Source organism: Pleurodeles waltl, chromosome 7 (genome assembly GCF_031143425.1).
Source record: "Pleurodeles waltl isolate 20211129_DDA chromosome 7, aPleWal1.hap1.20221129, whole genome shotgun sequence".
Lineage (NCBI taxonomy): Eukaryota > Metazoa > Chordata > Amphibia > Caudata > Salamandridae > Pleurodeles > Pleurodeles waltl.
The window spans coordinates 486,455,127-486,478,775 of NC_090446.1; the positions used below are offsets into that span (position 1 = coordinate 486,455,127).

Below are 23,649 nucleotides of genomic sequence, written 5' to 3' on the forward strand. Positions count from 1 at the left end.
TATCACATTAAAGCCTGCCCTGTTGGGTTTGCCACATTGGAAAATAAATGCCCAAAGGAGTGCTGCTGTACAGAATGCACATAGTAGGTAAAGAATTGAATTTACTTTTTAGATGTAAAATAGCTGTCACGCATTTTAATCACAGCAGTACTTGGAAAATGGAATTATCGACCAAATAGCAGGCGGTGAAAGAGAAATACTACTCTGAGTGTATTTTAAAGAATTGGTAACAGTACTTCTCGAAGACAGCTGCGAGTGATAGTTACTTTAGATAACTACAACTTGTGAATTTCCCTGGTTTTGTTCTTTAAAACCGTGGGTCTCATTTACAAGCCCTTTGCACCACCGTTGCATCATTTTTTTGTATGCAGAGGTGGCGCTAACAGTGCACTATACTGCACAATATTTACAAACTGATGCATTGGGCCCAATGCATCAGTTGGTAAAGCTGTGCGTCACATTATTCCTGCGCAAGGAATAATGTTTAAAAGATAAGAGTTCCCAGGTGAAAAGCCACGCAGAACTGACGCAGTGAAATTTATAACATTTCATTGTGTCATTCTACAAGTTCACTGGAGAGCACAGGGCTTTTTTTCATGGGAGGCTCCTTGCATTGCAGGAGTTGCGTCAGTTTAGTGATGCTACTCCAGCACAGCGTGAGTTTAGCACAAACATGCGTCAGAAATTCTGACGCATCTGTGAAAACGTGTGGCGTGGAGCTCTGTATTGTAAATACAATGTATCCATGGCATTGTTAGGGGATGAACGGGAAGCTAAAAAAATCTGACACATCGATGGAGATGCATCAGATTTTTGTGAATGACACCCCGTACATTTTCACTGACATTTTCACCTAACTATTCCATTCCTTTGACCTCATGTTAAAAAAAAGGTGTGTGTGCTTAAAATATTGCACAAATGGCAGACCCAGTGTTAACATGGTCAGAAACAATTGCTGTGATATTCTGTCAAGAAAAGTATGACAAATAAGCCAGCAAAAGAACATCCTTACATCAGAACTCTCCCAGCAGCAAAAGGCCACCAGAGGTTTTAAAGTTATTAGGAAATTAGTAGAAGATTTAGAATATTACTAGCCTACCTCTCTAGCTTTTCTCTTTGTAATATTTCATAGGGGTAAATCCACCACTAAACTGATTACCCGACACCTAGCCGAAAGGGCTAGCTAAATCTGTCACATCGCATACAACATCATTTACCAACCTGTAGCTCCTCTTAATTCCAGAAGAAGTGGTAGTCAGAGATAAAGGGCAATTTGTTAACAGGTCAAGAAACTGAAATACCTCCCACTTCACACTCTGTGCTGAACCCTCCACACATAATAGAGAGAAAAAAAACAAATAAAGATAGGACACTCATGGTCAGGATTCTGTGTTGCATTTTATTGCGTTAATTTTCTCCATAAGCAATTGTATAATTGAGAGGATGACCACTTTATGGTGCCTGAATCTGGGCCACACCAGTGAAGTTCAGGCTAGATACATAGCCAAGGGGCCTATCCCAGTGGAATCCAATACTGGTGATGAGAGAGCCTGAGTAGCGCCCGCTGATGTAGCGCAGAACGGTGTTGCTGTGGAGTGGGAAGAGGTTAAAGCAAGAACCAGAGGGCTGGCCAAAGCGGAACATACGGCCCTGGTTAGTGAGGAATATCAGCTCGTTAACATAGCTGCTGTATTTCCCTGACACTTGTGTGATGTGTTCTCCATGGCGGAGAAGGACCTCCAGGTAAGAACTCGAGGTGCTGCCGTACAGCGAACTCCAAATGCTGCCGAACCGGATTTGGATTCTGGAGACAGAAAAAAAGAGAGAACAGAATACATTACTGGATTATTGTTACACCATCTTTCAAGAGCTTGCACAGAGACCATACCTAAACAATCACTGGTGAGCATGTTTTATAACTTTACAAAACACCACCACGTAGGTGGAAAGTGTTTTTAAAGTAACTTTTACGTGCAGGAAACTGCCATTACTCCAAGTCCTACTTTTCTCGTCACAGTCCTCACTATGGCCCTCATTACAACTTTGGCGGGCGGCAGAGGCCGCCCGCCAAAGTTGCGCGTCGTGAATACCGCGGCGGGTATTCAGAGTTTTCCCCTGGGCTGGCGGGCGGCCGCCGAAAGGCCGCCCGCCAGCCCAGGGGAAAACGACCTTCCCACCATGAAGCCGGCTCGTAATCGAGCCGGCGGAGTGGGAAGGTGCGACGGGTGCTACTGCACCCGTCGCGTATTTCACTGTCTGCTATGCAGACAGTGAAATACATTTTGGGGCCCTCTTTCGGGGGCCCCTGCAGTGCCCATGCTGTTGGCATGGGCACTGCAGGGGCCCCCAGGGGCCCCGCGACTCCCCCTCCCACCATCCGGTTCCCGACGGGAGAACCGCCAGGAACTGGATGGCGGGAGGGGGAGTCGGAATCCCCAAGCCGGCGCAGCAAGCTGCGCCGGCTTGGAGGATTCCTTGGGGGCAGCGGGAAACCGGCGGGAGACCGCTGGTTTCCCTTCTCTGACCGCGGCTAAGCCGCCGCGGTCAGAATGCCCCGCGGGGCACCGCCGGCCTGTCAGCGGTGCTCCCGCGTGCCGCGGCCCTGGCGGTTCTATACCGCCAGGGTCGTAATGAGGGCCTATATGTGGTGAATCTGCATCCTTCTTTTTCCCAAAGTAAACTACTAGAGAATTAGCTAGAAGAATCGCTCAAACTGCCCCCTTCCCCGCCCCCCAAATACTGGACTTTCAGCCTTATTATCCAAGAATGCAAGGGTAGCCTGTACTGTCCACACCCCTGCTAGATAAAGAGCCGTCTGTGCCATTGGTCATTGGTGTTGTTCCCACTCTCAGGTAACTCCTTCTCCCTTATAGACATGCCCCTGAGCAGCTGCTAGTCCCCTCACAATCCCACCTCATTTCATATTTTCCGGCTCTAGATCTTCAATGTTGTGATTTAAAAGAGCTTCAGTATCTCTGTCAAAACAGGACTTTCATGCTCACACATAGGAAAGGAGGTGAGACAGTGAAAGTGAAATGATTGTAGACAAGATCAAGTACAATGCACAGAAAGACCTCGAGGCTTTCATTTGTAATGCACCATTGCTGCCAAGGAATTTTATTGCCATTCTTATTGTCAGGTTGATGCTGGCCTGAGCTGTAAGTGTGGATTATAGGCTCTTTCATTCGGGCTCTTCTTCAAAGCTATTCACTTGCACCCATCTTGAAGGTGTGATCAGGGATGTTCTCACCTCTAGTCAAAGAGATGTGGCCTCAGTTATTTAGCATTCATGTTGTTATGCCCCTAATGTCCCAGATTATTTTTCTTCACTCTACAAAGTTCATTCATGCTAGGTATCTATCTATTTCATTCATGAATTTAGTAAAATATAGGAAGATGAGTGTATTAATATGCTGCTCTGGCCTGATTATATTCTCATTACGAGATAGCTGGATATTGGTGAGGGGTTACTGTGGGCCCAGATAAATGATTCTGGCCAGTATCCCCAAACCCAAATCCATCCATTATTACTTTTTAGGGTCGAGCCTGCGTTGCATGCGCTCGCGCATGCGTTTTGCAGGGAGACTCTTTTGTATTTATAAAAGGGCTCGGAGCCCTGTCAACTTCACATCAGTGTTTTTTATTGGTTGGTGGGCTTCCCTAATCAAATCTGCTTGCTTTCATTAGTCGAAGGCACGCATATGGCATGCCTTTTCCGGTGGCTAGCCCTCCTCCAGCGCAGCGACCAAGTACAGAAAACATGCGAGGCTCGCTGTTTTCCATTGGGCTCGTGGACTTTTTTTTCTCTAATTTATGAGCCCGATCTCGCTTGGCAGAAGTCGAGCGCTTTAGGTACTTGATTTCACTTTTTCGGGTTATGTACATAAATGCACTTTTGCCCAATAGGTTAAAAGTCGGGTTAGGAGTTTACAACGCGATCAGCTCTAACATGAGCAAACGCGAGACCCGATGCATTGTAAATGCTTGTTGTCCTTGTAATGGGGAGGAACAACACAGACCAAACATTACTGCGTTCTTTTCCACTAATTTACCCTGATTCCAGGTATATATTAGCTGTCATTCACCATATCCAGAAGGAAACCGGTACGGTTTAGGAACTAGTAGGGTACCTGTGCAGGAGTAGTTTTATCTGGTCCCTCGTGATGCTGTAGGAGGTGGTAGTGGCCTGCATGTGGCTCTGCTCGCAGCCCCTTTCTCTCTAGAGCAGAGGTTTTACCAACTGCATATCTGCACCCCGTAAAACCGGCCCTGGTGGTTTGAAATCCAGTACTTTGGGCATGGAAGCATCAGATCTGGTTTAGTATGAAGAGTGGTATTCTCACTGTCTTCCCCAACCCCCAGGGATATCTCTCCAGCATACTCGTACAGAGAGCCTATGGGGTTTATTGTTTTTCAGCAAACATGTGCAAAGTAAACCACTAAATGACTCAAACGTTTTAGCTGCAGCCTGCTTTCAGACCAAAAAATAGATAGTTTGGCACATCTGCTCAAAGTTCATGTAAAGGCTGTGACCTTTCCCCAGGAACATGCAGATGTGAGTATTCTCCGTATTGTGGACAGAGCAAACTTCTGTTTGGTCCGGAGATGAAGGAGCCAGAAAGAAGAGCAGAAGAACTTCCTGATTCACATGAATGTGGAAATGCAGGCACAAACATTCAAGATGGCATTGAACTCGCTGAACATACAGAATCCATTCACTCCCCTCCAAAATTCTCTAAACTATTTAATGGGATATTCAGAAAACCCTATAAAATGAATGTCTTTAGAGGGGTAAAACCAGCAACTGGATTTCTGTTAATCACTCCATTGGTGACACTTCCATTGATCTGAGGACAAGAGATAAAGCTGAGGTTTACACGTGGAGTTCACGGAGGCCTGGGGTTGGGCAGGTAAAAAAACTATTTAAGATTTAGAAATTTAGGGACTGATTTAAGAAAGGTGGCGCTGCATCCAATGCAGCGCCTCTTTTCTTGAACCCTTAGCACCCCACTACCGCCACCATGTGTGCGCCGTATTTAAGATACAGCGCACCATGGCGGTAATTAGGGAACTAACATCAACATTTTTTACACTAGTTTGGTGCTTTGCAGGATTAGCGTAAAAAATGTTGCTGCTAATCTTGCAAAGCACATTGAAGACCATTATAAATAATGGTGTTCCTCTTTTTATGCCTGTTTTGTGCAGGCCTTAAAAATTACCCAATAAATGTCGCAAATATAATATTTTTGATTTCTTTGTGCTATTTTTTCATCCTCCCCTAACGGGTAATACCCCCCTTGCATACATTATGACTGGCGCAGGTATAATGTGGCGCAAGGGGTTACAAAGTGGCGCAATGCATGCATTGCACCACTTTATAAATCTGGCATAGTGATTTTGGCTTTGTTGGGCCACATTAGCATACAAAAATTACGTTATTTGTGGCGCAAGGAAGCACCAGGCCCTCTTAAATCTGGACCTTAGTCTATTGTCTGTCAATTAGCCTAGACTGCAACCCTTTTAGGGTAACTCATGATCCTGCAACACAAACCACCTTTTACGTTGCGTATATGGGAAACGAAGGGAAGAACGTGTTTCACTTTCCTAATCTCTGCATCAACAAATGAAAGTATAGCTTCATGGTTCCCAAAGGAAAAAAGGTCCTACAATATGTTTTTGGTAACTAATTCATGAGTTCCAAGTCAGCAAATGAAATTGTAAAAGAATCATGCAACAAAGAACAAGCAAAGTCTGTAAGGCTGAAAGTTAGGCTGGAGATTGTTCCATTGTGTATTTTTGGGAGTGGGAGAGTGGTTTAAAAACATAGGTTTACCCAAGGATGTAACTGGTGCTCTCACGGATACGGAGGCCTGTGATTGGCCCATGCAAGTGCAGACCAGAGGTAGTGAATGCAACACCAGATCCTCCTCCGAACTCCCTGCTGTGCGAAGACAGGCGAGTCCTGACTGAAAAACAAAACGGGATAAGATGAGTCAACCAGAATCAGCTGCTTTACCACCTAAAGGTTTCCTACTACAGAAGCCACAGTTAAGGGAAGCCCTGCAATAGCCTAGAGCTAGGGAAAACATGCAGAAATCTATGGAGAAGGAAATTCTGCAACAACCTAGAGACAGGTAAGTCGTGCAAGAACCAACAGAAAGAAACCCTTTAAGAACCTGGAGAGAGGAAACACCTACCGGGGAAGCCCTGTAAGAGCAGAGTGAGAGGGAAGCCTTGCAACAGCCTACAGAGAAAGAACCCAGTAAGAACCTAGAGTAAGAAAAGTTTGCAAGATCCAAGAAAGAGGGAAGTCTTGTTTTTGTTGTGTCATCATTTACTTTATATACTTCCATTATGATCTAGACCAGGCCCATATTCAGTGTATCCTGGAAGAGTCCAAGCAATCATTATGGGAAGTCTAAAGGGGATAAAGACCCCTGTTGTCATCATCTCCTGTTTAAAATAATCATCAGACATTGAACCAAAGGAAAAGCGCTCAGGTCCACCCAGTTTACCCAAGGTTGCCATAATTTTTGTGTATTTTTTGCACTGGATCGACAAAGGTCTAACTTGCACATTTTTGTTACTGCATACATCCATTCTAATCGAGTGGGTGAGATGGGGGAAGTCCAATATCTCCAGATCTACCTCTTACCCAACAATATCCGGTAGAACAGTAGGTTTCTATTGGGGCCAGGCAAGTTTTGTAACTCTAAAGAACAACCAAACAAGACTAATGCAGGGATAACCCTAAGCTGTAACTGTAACACATTAGCCATAAAGATCTCAAAGCAGAAACCCGAATTCCGAGGGCAAAACACGAACATATGAATATCATCAACTCCATAAGGAACCAAGAAAGTTCTGATCACGGTCTAAACTATCTAAGAATAACCTGTAATAGGTTGCAACTTCCTTCCTACCAGGCGGACCCTTACTCAGTAACTCCTCTTACTCATTAGTATCGTCTCCTCTTTCCTGTAGGGAACGGGCCCAAGCTTGTAATTGGTAATATTTATGCCTGGATAGTAAGCCCTGTGTCTCAGTCACCAATGTGTCCCAAGGTTTTAAAATCCCCTCTTGAAATATCTGCCCCCACTCCACAATACCAGCTTCCTTCAAAGGTCGAGATAAAACGCCCTTAAAACATTCTGGTGTTCCTGGGGAAGCCCAAATAGGAGCATAAATACTATAGTATGATAGTTCAGTGATCTTCCTTATCTGCTCCCACAATAAAGCGGCTGCTTGTACCATCTTCGGTCTTACATTTTTATAAAAGTTCGGGTGTCCAAATTCATACATAAATTTGTGTTCGTCCTTCCCCTCCCCTTTCAACATAACTGTCCTCTGATGGGTACCCTCCTCTCCTGCTAATAAGTCTTTTACGTTCTTTAACTGAAAGGCCCATGCATATAGTTGGATATCGGGGAGGGCAATCCCTCCTTTATCATATTTCCTTCTAAGTTCTTTCCTTGCAATGGTAACCTCCTTAGAGGCCCAAATAAAACTGTCTACTCTTGCTTGGAGTTTTTGTATCCCCTTTTTCTTGAAGCATAATGGGATCATGTTAAAAAGGAAAGTAAGCTTGGGAAGAATGAACATTTTTACTAGGTTTACCTCCCATATAAAGTCATATACAGTCAATGGTAAATGTGCCCAACTTAACAGAAGTTTATCTATTTCCTGTGCCACGAATTTCAGATTTTCTAGAGAAATATCCTCCAGTTTGTTACAGATCTTAACACCCAAATATTTTATCTCCTCTTTTTATTAACCTATGTTTCCTATTCATATTCCATGCCATTATCTCTGTTTTCACCATATTGACTGCATACCCGGACACCTGTCCAAAATCCCTTGTTAACACCTCGAGTCTTCCCAACGCCGAAGGCAGATTTTCCGTAAAAATCATGATATCATCTGCATACAGAGAATTTTTTTTTCCCAACCCATATAGGCAAATGGCTTAATCAGGGGATCTTTTTAATCATAAGGGCCAATGGTTCATTATATAGGTAAAACAGTAGCAGAGAGAGGGGACAACCCTGCCTGGTCCCTTTAGTAATAGAAAAAGAGTTAGCTAAATTCCCGTTTAACAATAATCTGGCCGATGGGGCATTATAGATGCTTTCCAAAATCCCACGGAAATTTGGCCCAAAGTTTAGATGCGTTAAAATAAAATGTAAGTAATTCAAGTTTACTCGATCAAATGCTTTAGTGGCATCCAAAGTTATAACTGCCAGGGGTAATTCATGTGCACTTGCCAAATCAATTGCCCCAATCAATTCATGGGACAGCTGGTACATATGTCGGCCCTTTAAGAAACCCTTTTGGTCTTCCTGAATCAGTCGAAAGAGGGAAGTCTTGTAAGAACCTTGACATAAAGGAAGCTGCAAGGACCTAAAAAGAGGGAAGACCTAAAGAAAATTATAGGAAGGAGGTGCTGCAGGGTCCAGCATGGAGGTATACATTGTAAGATCCTAGAAGGTAGAAAGGAGAAAAAAATAGCAAAGTGTTAAGAGTAAGACAAATCAAGTGCGGGGAAAAAGACATATTTGCTACATGGGAATATGAATCAAATTCCATCCAAATGGGGCAGTAATGCATGTGAATAACCGATGAAAATGCAAGATAATATTTGAGACAAATGAATGGATTTATTTGCAGTAAAATGGTGGTTTTGGTGGCAAAATGTTAGATTATAAATCTGAACACTTTTCTGGGGATTTGAGTGATAATCAGCCAAAAATAAAGCTAGCATTCCAGAACCAAATGTGTGTTTTTTCAGATGACAAGCTGATATGTGGTGACAATAATACTGTAGATCCTTATTATATTTGAAACCGATATTAAAGGAGTATTTCTTTGTGACTTGGACATGACATTGTGCTCTGACTGTCATTTTAAGGTTCATGTGTAGTTTTTCAATCTTTCTATTGATAATATTTTATATGACGTTATCTACAGTATTGCTATCTAAGGCAAGTGCATGGACGTCATTTAGGGGTCGCCAGAGGTCACATCTGCGACCCCTGGTATGCAAATTGTGATCCCTAGCACTGCATTTGTGACCTCTGTCCTCAGACAGAAGTGGCATATTCAATGCCAGAAATAGTCAGAAATCCAGGAGCAGCTTGTCCTAATGAACATCAGTTGGGGCTGCAATCTCCTTTTTTGTCAATTTTTATCACACTAATAGTGAATAATAACATATTATCAGGGTCACTTGGATTATGTGATTGCGCGGCTGCTGCAATTTTTGCAGAAATGTAGATTTGCCACATTTGCTACATAATCCATCATCTACTGGATAATCTGCAGATTTTCACCCAAAAATGTTTCTACCTTAAAAGACTCAAAAGTTAGTAAAAATGCAGTGACATCTGTTGCTGCGCAGAGAAAGGCCCTCTTAAAAGATTGACTTGTCAACTTTCTGTAGCTTATTGCTATATTTGGGGGTTAAACTGGTACTAATGCCCAGACAGTGTTACCAAGTTACAAACGACTAAATGATGAAGTGATAACCATCACAAAATGTGCCCCATAATGCTGCATAATTTGCCTTTTCGTGCAGCATAATTTACTCAACCCTGCCACCTAATTTGACCTTCCACTTCCGCATAATTTGAGTGGCCCTGTATGTTATTTACTGTTAGTATAATACAAATGGAGTACAACTAGGTGGAATAGGGCCCTCTCTAGCAGTTGAGGTAAGTAAAATATGGTTTTAAGTGTATGTTGCCTGAGTGCATGCATGCAGGCGACAGTGTGTTTACGTGAGAGAGTGTGTGTGTGATTGTGTGCATATGTAGGCATGTGTGCGGGAGTGAATGTAAAGGTCAAATTACAATTGATGTCCTTCCGCTACCCCTGGCCTTTAGGTGAATTGATTTTCATGGTCAAACGCCTGTAAAGTTGTCTTAACGTATGGCTATAGCTGCTGTCTGAGGCAATTTGGGAGCTCTAGCTTCCGATTCTATGAGGCCAGTCCAAATTGAGGGGTAGCCCTGCTGTCGACTAAGTATGGGATCTGTGTAAGTTTTCTCTTTCCCTACTCTGCACCCTTTAAGTAAATAGTCATAATATATGGCTAGAATTCTACATGGCAGGAGCAAGATGTGAATATGAAAAATAGAATTGAAGAAGGATGCTATATACACCTTGAAGAATGTTGGGGGGCATGATATTTGGAATAAAGTACCCACTGCTGTGCATTATAAGGATATTGCATGGTACTGTGGAGTTTGTTTATAAAGTTACGGATCTTCCAGGTGAGTTTTAATGCATAGTCACACCATCACCCTTCCCATAAACCACTTAAATCCTTAATGTGTAGCATTTAAATATTAATGAGATAGAGCAGTCTTAGTGTAAAATTAAACACATCAAAAAGCAGTGAGATATTGTGCAAAGACTAAGGTGGTCATTATGAACATGGCAGTCTGGACCGCCACCCCAGCGGTGGTGGTCATTACCGCCAAAGGCATGGCAGTCCAGACCGCCATATTCTGAACACAGTAGTGAACTGGCTGCAAAGCAGCCAGTCCACTACCACCCACTGCCAGGCCAGAATCGACCGCCGGGCCGATTGTAGGCACATTCGACTCAGCGATGGAGGCCGGACCGGCGGTGCGATTATGATCCCATTTCCACCAGGGTTTTCCTGGCGGGATGCCTTGCCAGGTAATCCCTGGCAGAAAGTATACGGATGACAGGAATGCTCATTCCTGTCACTTGTCTGTGGCACACCAGCCCCTCTTTGCCACTACACCCACCCACCCCCCCAAATCCCCTAGATCCGCACTCATCCCCACCCTGCAAACCTCCAAAACCGACCCCCCAACCCTCCACCCCCAAAACCCCATGTAGGACCCCCAGCTCGACCCTCACCATCCCACACCCCTACATACAGGTTCCCCCAAACCCCAACCCACCCACATCCTTATGCACTCATTCACCTACATGCACACAGGCATACCCACACTCAGACACACATCCCACCCACACATACACTCAAGCACATCCCCATGCACTCGCACACACACCCCCCTCCCCCCTCCCCTCTCTGACAGCACTTACCTTTTCTGTCACGCTGCTCCGGGAGGGAACGGGCTCCCGGATGCTGCTCCGCCGCCATCGCTGCCTCTCCATACACCGCCACGCCTATGAATGCATCATTATGGGCGTGGCGGTGTCTGGGCTGATGTGGCGGTGAGGGTGGAGCAGCATCCACCCCCGCCACAGACCGCCAGCATGGCGCCTGGCGGCAATCACCGCCATCAATGGCAGTGAGGCTTTAGGCGTCATTATTTGGCGCAATGCCAACCGCCGCCACTGGAGGTCTTCCGTTGACCGCCGGCACAGTTGGCGGCGGGGCATCCCACCATGATCATAATGTGGGCCTAAATATGTTCCCATAAATATTTCCTTTCTGCTCATCACTGTTACTTTCAGGAAAAATAGATTAGATTAATGAAAAGCCAGTTTTCATTTTTGCTGCTTTGTTTAAATTGCAGTCGCAATGTTGCTCACTGTTGTGCCTTTCAGTTTGACTGCTGGCTCAGTCAGTGGGCATTGTGAAGTCACTATTCAACTGTAATAGCTTTTAGGTTACACCTGAACAGTTTTATAACTTCTTTATTTGCCGGTGGCTAGCTACATAAGAAGTCGCCTATAATAATGATAATAAAGAAATCAGATATGGACAGGGGAGGCATGCTCCCATATATTATAAACTGTATACCCTGTCTATGTGAACGGTCCATAAACTCGATGCATGTCTTAAGGAAATGGAAACCTCTGAGTATGAGCATTCTCATCAGGCACTCCATAAATGTATTGTATTGGAATGTTTAATGAACGTTTTTTTAAAACTGTCTGTACAATCTATGCCTTTTAGTCAAGATCAATGATAATAGGGCTTTAAATAGACAATATGACCCATGGTTTCAGACTTTTCTTGTGAAGAAGGCTCCCCAACCCTCCTGTACAAGATAAGCATTCCCAGTCAGTTTGGGATTTTATTTTTTAATACGTCATGTGGATCTGTTCAAAACTGCCTAGAAATGGTGCAGCTTTTGCCCACATTCTTTGAAAATTGTCTTGAAATGTATCCCATGCTCAAATGGTAAAACTCCACCTCCCCCATGCTCAAAAAGATAGATTAAGTAAAAGTGTCTGTCACATGAAAAACACTTAACATGCATCATTTGAAATATTTGGCCTAGGATATCAAAGGGTTTTATCCATTTCAAGTCTGTGGAAAAATGTGTTGATTCATAGGGCCATAGTTCCAAGAGAGGTCCGACGGCAGTCACTGTCGAGCCATTGTTTTGGCCTCCTGGTTCCAACTTATTTCTGCAAAAGGCATTTTCTAGCAGTGTACCATAATTTCAAACTCTCCTTTATGCCTAATTCCTCACACTGTTATCCCCTCTGATTAGCACCTCCTTACCTCTCCTATTCACTACTGCTTCCCTGCCTCCTCCTCAGGGGCGGCTCCTCCATTAGGGCAGAGGAGCGTCGTCCCTGCAAAACCTTTTCAAGAAAAAGATAATAAATTGTGTTTATCTTTTTCTTGAAAAGGGGCCGGGTCGTGGGGGTGACGAGCACTTGAGGGGAGTGCACTTGAGGGGAGTGCACTTGAGGGGAGTGCACTTGAGGGGAGTGCACAGAGCACTCCCCTCAGAGCGTGTGTGTGTTTGGCCGCCTGTTTCGGGCTGGCCAAACACACATGCGCACAGGGCACTCTCAAGCCCAGCTGGAGCGAGCCTGCACAGGCTCCCAGTCTGCCTAGGAGTGCCCTGGCTGGGCACTCCCAGCCAATCCTAACGCTTCTCTAAGCAGTGTCAGGATTGGGGCAGGGCAGGCTGGGAGCATGTGCCTGCAGCAGAAGGCAGCCGAGATGGAGGAGCAGTGGAAGACAGACCTCGGCGTTCAGGTAAGTTTATTTTGTATTTTTTTTATTCTATTAATATTTTTCCGCTCCCGCCACCCCCCTGCTCTCCCCGTGCATGCTGCCACACCCCCTTTAACACCCGCGAGCCAAGACTGTTCCTTCTGCTCTTACCTCCTGGGCTAGAGCAGCCCTCAAACTCACTATTGTGCTGTTCCGTGCCGTATTAACATTTAGTGGGTAACCAGGCCTTGTAAACTCATTAAAATGTTACCAGAGCTGCAGACCTAGCAACATGAATAATCTACTTGACCTAAATCTAATACGATTGACCCATAAACTGGTCTCAAATTGTGTGATCCTAGGCCAATATTTTATTTCATAGTCTCGCCTTTTTCTCCATTATCACTGTTGGAAAATGGGTTATTGGTAAGGGCAGGTAGGTACCTACACTTAGCAATAGGCCACTAACCTCCACTTAGGTCCAGTTAGGTCTCAGTAAATTAAACCCAACTCAACCCTTGGTAGCTTGGCAACGAGCGTCAAGGCTTAACTTAGGAGACAGAGTGTAAAGCATTCAAATATCACAAAACAGTAATTAAATAAAACACAGGAAACAGTTTAAAAATCCAAAACCAATTTATAAAAATAGATCATATTTTTATCTTTAAAATGACACAAAATGAATAAAATCAGATCAGGGGAACCAGAGATATTAATTTTTAAAGAATTATTATTGTTTTAGCGCCTAGAAACAAAAAGCGTCAATCGGGTCATCTGGTTGCACCTCGACCGGGGCAAAGCCAAAGTTTAAGGCCGACCGCAATGGAGCCCTGCTCGGCTACAGGCCACGGGAGGTCTCGTTAAAAGTTTACCTTCACACTTAGTCTCTTTTTCGAAGATTTTTCTTCAGCGGGACGAACCTGCCAGTCCAATCCGACCTCCTGGAGCCCTTCTCCGGATACGCGATGCGGGAATCCTCGGTGGAGATTTTTACCTTCGGACTTAGTCGTTTTTTCAAGGTGAAAATCCTTCGACCGGGGTAAACCTGGATCTTGATCCGACGTCCATGGAGCCCTCCTCGGATACGCTGGCTGGGAGGTCCCGGTCAACTTTTTACCTTCGGACTTAGGGCCTCATTCTGAGGCTGGCAGGCGGCGGTAGCCGCCCGCCTGGCGGGAACCGCCATATAGCCGCTCCGCGGTCGAAAGACCGCAGAGGCCATTCTGGCCTTCCCGCTGGGCTGGCGGGCGACCGCCAGAAGGCCGCCCGCCAGCCCAGCGGGAAACCCCCTTCCCACGAGGAAGCCGGCTCCGAATGGAGCCGGCGGAGTGGGAAGGTGCGACGGGTGCAGTTGCACCCGTCGCGAATTTCAGTGTCTGCTAAGCAGACACTGAAATTCTTTGTGGGGCCCTCTTACGGGGGCCCCTGCAGTGCCCATGCCATTGGCATGGGCACTGCAGGGGCCCCCAGGGGCCCCACGACACCCCATACCGCCATCCTGTTCCTGGCGGGCGAACCGCCAGGAACAGGATGGCGGTATGGGGTGTTGGAATCCCCATGGCGGCGCAGGATTCATGAGGGCAGCGGAAAACCGGCGGGAGACCGCCGGTTTTCCTGTTCTGACCGCGGCCAAACCGCCGCGGTCAGAATGCCCTGCGGGGCACCGCCAGCCTGTTGGCGGTGCTCCCGCCGACCCCGGCCCAGGCGGTCAACGGAATGACCCCCTTAGTCTCTTTTTCGGAGATTTTCTTTACCGGGACGAACCAGCAAGTCAGGCCGGGTCGCGGTTGAGGCAAGCCGCCTAGAGTTGCCGAGGCGGGTCGGTCCCTCTATGGAGCTTTTTTACAAAAGTTGTCCAAACTTCTCCAAACTTCTGGGGCTTCTCCTAGATGTCCTTTTAAGGTTCTTTTGGGGTCCACAGCTCACCCCAAGGGTCCAGAAGTTCTGAGATGGTCTTTGGAGGGGGTGCGGACTACAACTCCCAGAATGCACCTGGCACAAACTCCATTTTGGCCACTGGACAGTGGTCAGCTGGTCGCTTTCTTCAGGAGTTGGTGCAGGGGACTCTGGTTAGCAATTTTTCACCTGTAGCAAACAGGGAGTCCCTCCTTGAACCAGTTGAAGCCAGGCAAAGTCCTTCTTGTGGTGAAGCCCAAGTGTGCAGCTGGTGCAGTCCTTCTGAGTGCAGGTTCCAGGTACAGGCCAGGGGTCCAGCAGGGCAGTCCTTCTTCTTCTGTTGTTATTCCTTGTTGGATGTGGTAGGGAACTGAGGTGTCGGTGCAGGTCTGCCAGTTTTATCCTTGCTCCTGGGTGAAAAGCAGGGGGGTCCTGGTTCTCCAATCAGGTGCAGGGTCCTTCCCCCTGTGATGACCACTTCCTGGGAAGTGTGGCAAAAATCAATCCCAGGAGGCAACATTCTCCAAAAATCCATCATGGCTGAATCAGATTTTTGGAGGTTACATCTGGCTGAGCCCACCCACTGGTGTGGCTAAAAATCATAAACACACCCCTCTCCTGGCCTCTCCTAATCTAATCAAGGGGGCACCTAGTTGTCTGGGGTTGCAGGATGTGGGGGTGTTGCTGGTTGCTCCAAATGTCCTTCTCTGCCTTTGAAGACCAGTTTGGCAGCCCTCCCCCTTCCTGCCTCACCATCTGCTGAGGGGAGATTTCCTCCCACAGGCACATTCCTTTGTGTGAAGCCACGCCACTTCACACCTCATCAAGGCAGCTTGGCCAAGCTGCTGAGGCTGGCCAATCAGAGCACAGCAGCAAAAACAATGCAGGGCTGAAATTGGCAACTTTTTCAGGTAAAGTTTAAAACTCTTTACCTGAACAAGTTATATTAAATCCAACAACTGGAAGTTGTGGGATTTATTACAACAATTAATTTGATACCAAACTCTTGGTATGCATCATTTAAGGAGACTTTAAAAATGTAAATAAAGTCTCCCCATTCTAGCCTATGAAGGCCATTTACGACAATGAGGGAAAATGAATTTGGCTGTTTTTACCTCACCAGGGCTTATAAAACTATTTTTATAAAGTCCCTGCTTATAGTTACATGGCACCCAGCCCTAGGGGCACATAGGGCACACCTTAGGAGTGACTTATATGTAAAAATAAGGTAGTTTAAGACTTTGGAACTACTTTTAATTCCAAAGTCGAATTTGCATATAACTTAATTTAAAAGCAGCCAGCAAGGCAGGCCTGCCTTTAAAATGACACTGGGCACCTCAGCAGTGCACCTATGGGTGCACCACCTATGCTGTGGTCCCTAAACCTACATGCCCTACCATATACTAGGGACTTATAGGTAGGTTAACTTAGCCAATTATAATTAGCCTAATTTGCATATCCATTTTACACAGAGCACAGGCCCTGGGACTGGTTAGCAGTACCCAGGGCACCATCAGAGTCAGGAAAACACCAGCAAAAAGTGGAAAATGGGGGCAAAACGTTAGGGGGCCTCTGCAATCAGACCTCTTTTCTCACAATCACATATCAGAACACTTTCAAATATGTGCATTCAGCATGTCTGCTGTACAAAAATGATTTAGTTGGCTTTAATAGACTAAACTTTTGCCTAATGTATAACAAGAATCTAGCACATAACCTCTGACTTGCCTCTTAGTTCTCTACCAAAGTGGGGGGTAGGAATGTTTCTCAGTTCATGTTTAAAAACTCTCACTTTTTATATATTAGTAAAGCTTAATGTGATAGTGCACTGTTGTTTACAGACAGCACACTTTCCACTGAAATGGCCATAAACGTTCCACCTGACATGTAGTATTACTGATAGAACTATATAGCACACAAACCATAAGGAGTGGAAATCGGGTTTCAGCAAATATTTCTCATTTGCACATCACAAAGTAAAGTGTTCTGATATATATTGATTCTAATAAAATCAGCTTTTTCCATCACACTTCAGAATTACCAAAAAGTGCTTTTCTGACTGCTCTCTTATATGTTTGGACAGTTAATTCACAAGCTCTTTAAATGTTGTCTTGGGAACAAAACTGACATCTGATTGCCTTTCATTGCACACTGTCATGTCCAACGGTTTGCTTTACAAAATCCTCTAACTTTGCAATCAAAACAAGAATAGTGACACCAATTACCAGTATATAATAACCAGAAATTTGTAGGAAGAAAGAATCCAAAATTTTACTTCCGTCTTTGAATGCATAGCAAATATGATTAAATAAAGAAATTTAAAGTCATCTTTATTGTTTCTTCACTTTCTGAATGAACATAATAAATGCCTGTTTTTTTGCAAGCTTGACCTCCTGACATAAAGGACCAGTATACCCTAAAATAGCTCTCCCTTATAAAATCTGACTGCCATAGGAAGTGAGCGAATAGATTTTTGGAGGCCTCATAACTACACATCTAGAAGGCTCCTTCTAGCTTCTCTCTATTCCCACTATCTCATTCCCTACTTTTCTCTCTCTTGGTTCATCTTGTCCATCAGTCTAACTCCCCCACATTTGAAGAGACCTAGAGGTGTGATACAAATAAGTAACACCATCTGACTTAACATAAAAATAATTGTTAATTCATGTGATGCATTAGCTTGCTTGGGATCAATTAGCATGCAAAAAGTTTTTTTTTCAAACACCAAGGCCCTCATTACTAGTGGACACTTAATTCTGATGGGACATGCAATGCTGGTTACCATCCACGTTGAAATGTGCAGGATTCTCTTGGCTTTCCTGGAGGGGATAATAACTAAACAAATTAAATGTTGAAGCTGAGCTCTGTGTTTTCAAGCTTTTGTTCCCTAATTGATTGTCATGCCTAGAGACATTGCTATTGAGAAGAAACAGGAACAAAGGTTACTGCACCCCTCCGGTACCAACCCTACTAGTGACAGCCATAATAAATGGGATGGTAAAAGTTCTGTGAATTATATAAAGTAGCCATGGGTATGGCATCATATCTGTGAAATGTGGATTTTGGAACTACTACTTTTGGGTAATAAAGGTAGAAAGATATAATATTCTCCATGCAACCCACATGAAATGCTCCCCAGCTCTTCAGAGTAGGAAGAATAACACCCTTAATTGACCAAAATGTCTGATGTGAGCAAATGAAGAGACTTTGTCATCTCTTTTAGAATAGTTTTATTCTTTAATTCAAATGAAATTGTGGCTACAACTGCTAGATATGATTGCAGAGATAATTAAAAGGCACAATCAAAGCAAATGATGTTGTCTGTGCAATAGCACATAAGTAAATAACTTGGCAGTAGCCATGATGGTGTAGCAGAAAGTGGAGCTCAGAAGATGGTACCTGAAGCACCGCCATATTTAGGTCTCTGCTGCTAGCAACACCCCCCCACTCCTCGTCACCTTGGAGACAACATTGTGCTTAGTTCATCTCAAAAGGCACTCTTCCAACATGGTTACTATTGCCTTCTAGCCTGCTGCTGAGGGCTATACCGATCGTTAAAGGATGCAGCTTGGGCCTACAACAAAGGTGCAGGCCTTTAACAACAGCTATAGCTCTAGGCAGAAGGGCTATAAGTCTATTAGAACTTTCTACCTACTGACAATAGAATGTTCTGAATTAAAAAGGGAGAAAGAGAAAGGCAAACATTGGAATATTGGAGCAGAAGGCTTATACCAGCCATTACAAGCTCAGAGCTACGCCATCGTCTTCAATGGAGCTCTCAACATTCCAATGTTCTAACAGTCATTATGTTACATGATTGACTGCAATAACTACCTCACAATCTGCTTTCAATGGTAATTGCTCTCCTTACAGTGTAATTATTATCACATAACTCCAAACTGGCACTGGCACTTTCCTTTGTTTTTTTTTAGGTCTGCTACAGACAGCTTTAGGTTTTTGACTAACTCTTGTCTTCAGTTCTTCAGAAAAGGACTATAAGAAGTAGAGAAGGATTGGGCTTTGGGTCAACCCACTTTAACCATTGTTTTACCAAAGTGTTTTCCATTGTTTGCCAATTCTTGTATGGCCTGTACATCAAGCCAATGGCACCATATGGATAGTTACATTGTCCCATATGTGTTTCCATTAGGTTTTTATATTTTATTTTATAAAAACAGAGTGCTATTCACTGATTACTCTTCTTCGTTCATTTTTTTTTACTTTGTTGACATGATAATAATGCAATTGGATGTAATTTAAATGTTATTCTTTTCTTTGTCTTTTAAGTTCACACTTCAATGCAGACATCATCTTTTGCCTCCATTTCATAACACTTTTTGAGGGCGCAGCTTAGCTCTACTAATGCACTCCGATCAAAATAGGGACCAACCTCCCAGCCTTCACACTACTGTAGCCCTCAATGCTGCTTTGTTGAGGGATTTTCCTTCTATGGTAGCTGGGACAATGCACACAATATTGCCAACCCATTACCTCTTAACCTATCAAAAAGTCAGACCTACTGCCCTTATCATTCTTGTTTGCTGACAGGTTGGTGCATTTCACCGACCATTAAAAGGCAACCCATTAAAAAATAAATCAGGTAAAAGAGTAGCAAGATAGAGCAGAAGCCTTGTTAGAGCATCCTGCTGCAGATGTCACCCAGAGCCATATCAGAGTCTGGAAACTGACACCATATGTAATATTGCTTGCTCCTAAGTAGCTCAAAACTTATGAACTACAATAAAGACATGAATGACCAATAGCTAGTTTACTACTGGCCATTTAATAGAATAGTTTTTAAGTACTTACTGGTTATAGAAACACTGTGTCATCTTGGGCAAGTAATCTTATTGACCAAGGCCGGACTGACCGTACAGGGCATTAGGCGTTTTTCCAGGAGGCTGGAAGGGTGGTGGGGGGATGGGCAGTTTTGTAGCAGTGCAGCAGCTTTAAAAGAGACTGTAGAGTTTGTTGTAACAGTTTTCAGGGAACAATAAAAGTGCCAAGATATTTCTGGTGGTTAATGCACCTACAGGAGAGCGATCGAGGTTTTGTCTAGTGGCAGTTTTGATTCATCTAAGGTAGTCCGAGGGTTACTATGCCTGCTGCAAAGAATGTGTACCATGCAGATCACAGAACAGCATTTTATGTGCATAGCTCAGTGGGATACTGTTTTTGTCACAGAGATCCATTTGTTACTCTGCAGTTCATAAGGTACAATCATAATCTAGCACAATGAGCAATGAACTGCCATCAAAGAGCTGCATGCAAACTACATGGTACAGGTTAAAAAGTTATGTTTTTTTTCTCAGTCTTTAGTTATTCTAATTTTGCTAAAAAGGGGTTTGTTTGGTTAGAAATAAGTTGATATTAGTAAAGTCAACTCTAACCACAGTGTTATGTTGTGAATTCTGAGTTTATGCTTCCCCAGACCAAGCACTTAAAAAATGCCTACCAGAATGATGACATGAATCCTACACTGTGTAGTCCCTTTGTCACCAATTTCTATACACAGATTTACAAATGTATGATTCATTTTTTCTGTATGAGTGTGTGATATAAAGTGCTCTGACAACCTACGCTGGTAAGAGAGATGCTATAAAACAAATTAAATACATGTGAAAGAGGGGCTATAAGTAATGAGAAGCACAGTTAGAGGGTAATTATGAGGGAATCATTGAAGAACCACAATAGAAATTGCTGCATCCAGGTGCCCTGTAACCTCATAATTTATTTTGCTTTAAAAACAAAGTCAATTGACGATATAATCAAAAATGTGTCGTAGAATGCACGGTTTTTGCCATTTTTACCCCACTTTTCTTGAGGGGGAGAGCACCCTCAAGCCCCATTGTAGTGGTCGGGCTTACTGGCTAAGCACCCTGTGGGTGCTGTCTGATAAAAGTTGCCAGGGCTGCTTTGGGTTCCCAGTCTGGCCCTGTTAATGCCTCCTGTTGCTACTCTTTGTTTGCCAAAACTGGGGCCACTGAGAAACAGGCAAAGTGCCAGTGTAAAGCACTGTGCAAAAAACTTGAAATGTCCAAATCTGGAGCCCCATATTCCTTTTCGCTTCACGATGTTGGCTCTGTGGTGTGTATAACAGTCAGAGATCCTGGACTGCCTGTCAACTAAACCTCTGCCCTCCAAAGAATAGAACAGCGTAAGAGGAAACCAATATACTTACTCTCAGAAGACAGCACCGGAGCTGTGAGCAGGGCGAAGGCCACAAACGCATACATTCTGTGGAGACATGAAGGAGATCAGGGTTAGAGCTTGGAAGAGGTTGAAGGATTAGTTAGATGAAGTTTCTGGGACTTGCCTGCTAGATCCTTCAGACTCGTGGGCAGGAAGGTTATAGGTCTTTTTCCCTCCCAACTTCCCTACGTTAGCATTTAGCGCCACATGTACTGACATCTATACTAACATCTGTGTTTGTGGTGACCAAATAGGGAAGTTTTGAAAATTGCTATTTTGTGATAACAAACACCAGTCAACAAATGTGTGTTTTTTACATTTTGCAAATCTCAGTGGGTCGCAATTAGACCTACCTCATGAATATTAATGAGGTAGGTCTCGCTTTGCGACCCATTATGAATCGCTGAAATCACAGGAATGGTGGCCTGCTGTGGTCAGCAGACCACCATGTCTGTGATTGCTTTTCAATAAAGGGAGCTTTTTTCCTTGAAATTGAGCCAATTTCCTTAAAGGAAAATGGCCTCCATTTAAAAAAGAAAAATGAAAAGTTTTCTTTCAATTTTTTATGAGCAGGAATTGGTCTTTAGGACCACTGCCACCTCTAAAGGAAAATGGGATGCATTCCAAAAAGAAAAATGAAAAGTTTTTTAAGAGCAGGCATAGGTCTATGGGACCACTTCCTGCTCTTTAAAAAATATTTTTACAGCTATCCTCCTTGGGGACTTATTCCCATTTGCCAATGGGTTACTCCCTACTTGAGGTTGCTGGTAAAATGCGAATGTTAACTACTGCATTTTGATTGCAAAACATTCATTCATGCCACTGACATTCGGTATTAGAAAGGTGGGCCTTAAACATGCCCTTCCTATTACCGAATCACAAACCCAAATTGTGATTCGGTAATAGGTCACCGAATCACAATTTGGGCTTGGTACATACAAAAATGCCTTTTTGCATTCACAAATGGCCAGATTTTGGGAATCAGACCATTTGCAAACGTAAGAACACTTCACACACCTGGACCATATGGCTGTAGGTTTGTTTTTACCTTATTTAGGTTAACTTTGGTAGAAGGAGGCCTGGAAGTAAATATCCCACAGGAGGACAGGTTGCAGTCACTCTTGGGACAATGTTGAATAGCCATCGGAAGTCAGATGAGTTAAATATCCTGGTAAGTCAGATGGGTTGGATAGCGAGTCAGCTTTATTTTTTCTATTATTTATTTTTGTAGCTTTATATTCCATGAACTCAGCTCGAAGGTATTGAATAGCTTAACATAAGCACCAGTCACATTGATTTTTTTGTGTGTGTGAGTAATGGGGAGATTTATTCGATTTGCGCAAAACAGAACCTGGCTCGCCAGTTCGAAGGGCGGCAGCTTTGGCCACTACGCCACATCCTCTCCTTTGGTACCTCAGATGGATTGGACAGACATGGGCAGTCAGATGAGTTAGTAGCTATGGTAAGTCAGATGTTTCAAGGCCAGAGATGAAAGAAGGAGTCAGGGTGAAATGGTTAAGGACTGAGGGAAGGCAGTGTGAGCGATTTGAGTGCATATGCACGTGGATGAAAGTCAGAAGCTGGTTGCTTGATGGGGCATGTGTTTGCGGTTTAGGGTGGCTTAAGGGTGACAGGACGGTAGGATTATGGTTCTGTTAGTGAGCAGGGCTTTTACTTGTAATTGCACTGGAATTTACCTTTTGGGAGACCGACTTTTTTTTTTTTTAAGTGCCTTTTGCACTTCATTTATTGGTCTTTGGTAAATAGCACTGCCTTGCCTATTGTTACCAGTTTACTAGAGCAGTTGGTGTCAAAATGAAACAACACTACACCTGTAACTTGTTTCATAGTGCCTTTGTTGTTTACAGCGCCTAGTGGTGGAAATGAAAAGCATAATTTATTACTTGCTATTAATAAAACGTTTTCAATCTGGGCAACTACCATTGGATTCTTAGACCAGCCGTCACTCTTATCCTCTCCTCGCACCACCCCCAAGGAAGATGCCACGAACTGAATGAGCACAAAGTTTGTGAAGGCAAAACTTTCAAAGACCGACTTGACCAGACACACTAGAATGACCAAGTCAAACCAGGGTAAAATAGATTGGTGAGCTAATTATAGCTCAGATTGCTAGCATATTGGAGTTTATTAATGACATCTGATTGGATTCATGATAGTTCCCACTAAGCATAGCATAGTTAATTAATAGGATTAAGAGAGCGCCACTAGTTAATGATAGTTCAGATACCTCAACAAGCTCAGTGGTTTAATGATCTCTCAGAAAGCTCGGCTATCGACAGCTGAAACTATTAATAATATTTATTCTGCCACACTGCAAATGATAAAAGGGGCATTCATTTTACCTGGTGGATCTCCAAGCGTGTCTAGTTCGAGATACCAGGGCTGAGTTTGCTTCTAGTCCTCTCTGTGCCTCTGTCTCTCCTTATATCCAGGCTCAGTGCTTTGAAGTTTGGCTGCTAAATAGATGCTTATCAGCGGGTGGCATATGAATACCCAGGCACTTTTTTGATGCTGGATGACAATTCCTGAGTGGACAATGTGGGCTTTCATTGGAACCGGAAACTACTCTGTACCATAGATAGAGTTGGGCCTCGCCAGCAGGCCCTGTGCAGTTTATGACACCCAGAGACAGAGGGCACAAG

At 44.0% G+C, this 23,649-nt stretch overlaps 1 protein-coding gene across 1 annotated transcript; it reads right to left on the reverse strand.

The window, feature by feature from the left end:
• Positions 1-1,392: 1,392 nt before the first annotated feature.
• Positions 1,393-23,422, reverse strand: LOC138247264 (zymogen granule membrane protein 16-like). Its single transcript, XM_069201986.1, has 4 exons — positions 23,350-23,422; positions 20,976-21,031; positions 5,834-5,966; positions 1,393-1,804 (listed from the first exon to the last, which is right to left on the reverse strand). The coding sequence occupies exons 2-4, from the start codon at positions 21,028-21,030 to the stop codon at positions 1,453-1,455; spliced, it is 540 nt and encodes a 179-aa protein (XP_069058087.1). The 5' UTR covers position 21,031; positions 23,350-23,422; the 3' UTR covers positions 1,393-1,452.
• Between the last annotated feature and the right edge of the window lie 227 nt (positions 23,423-23,649).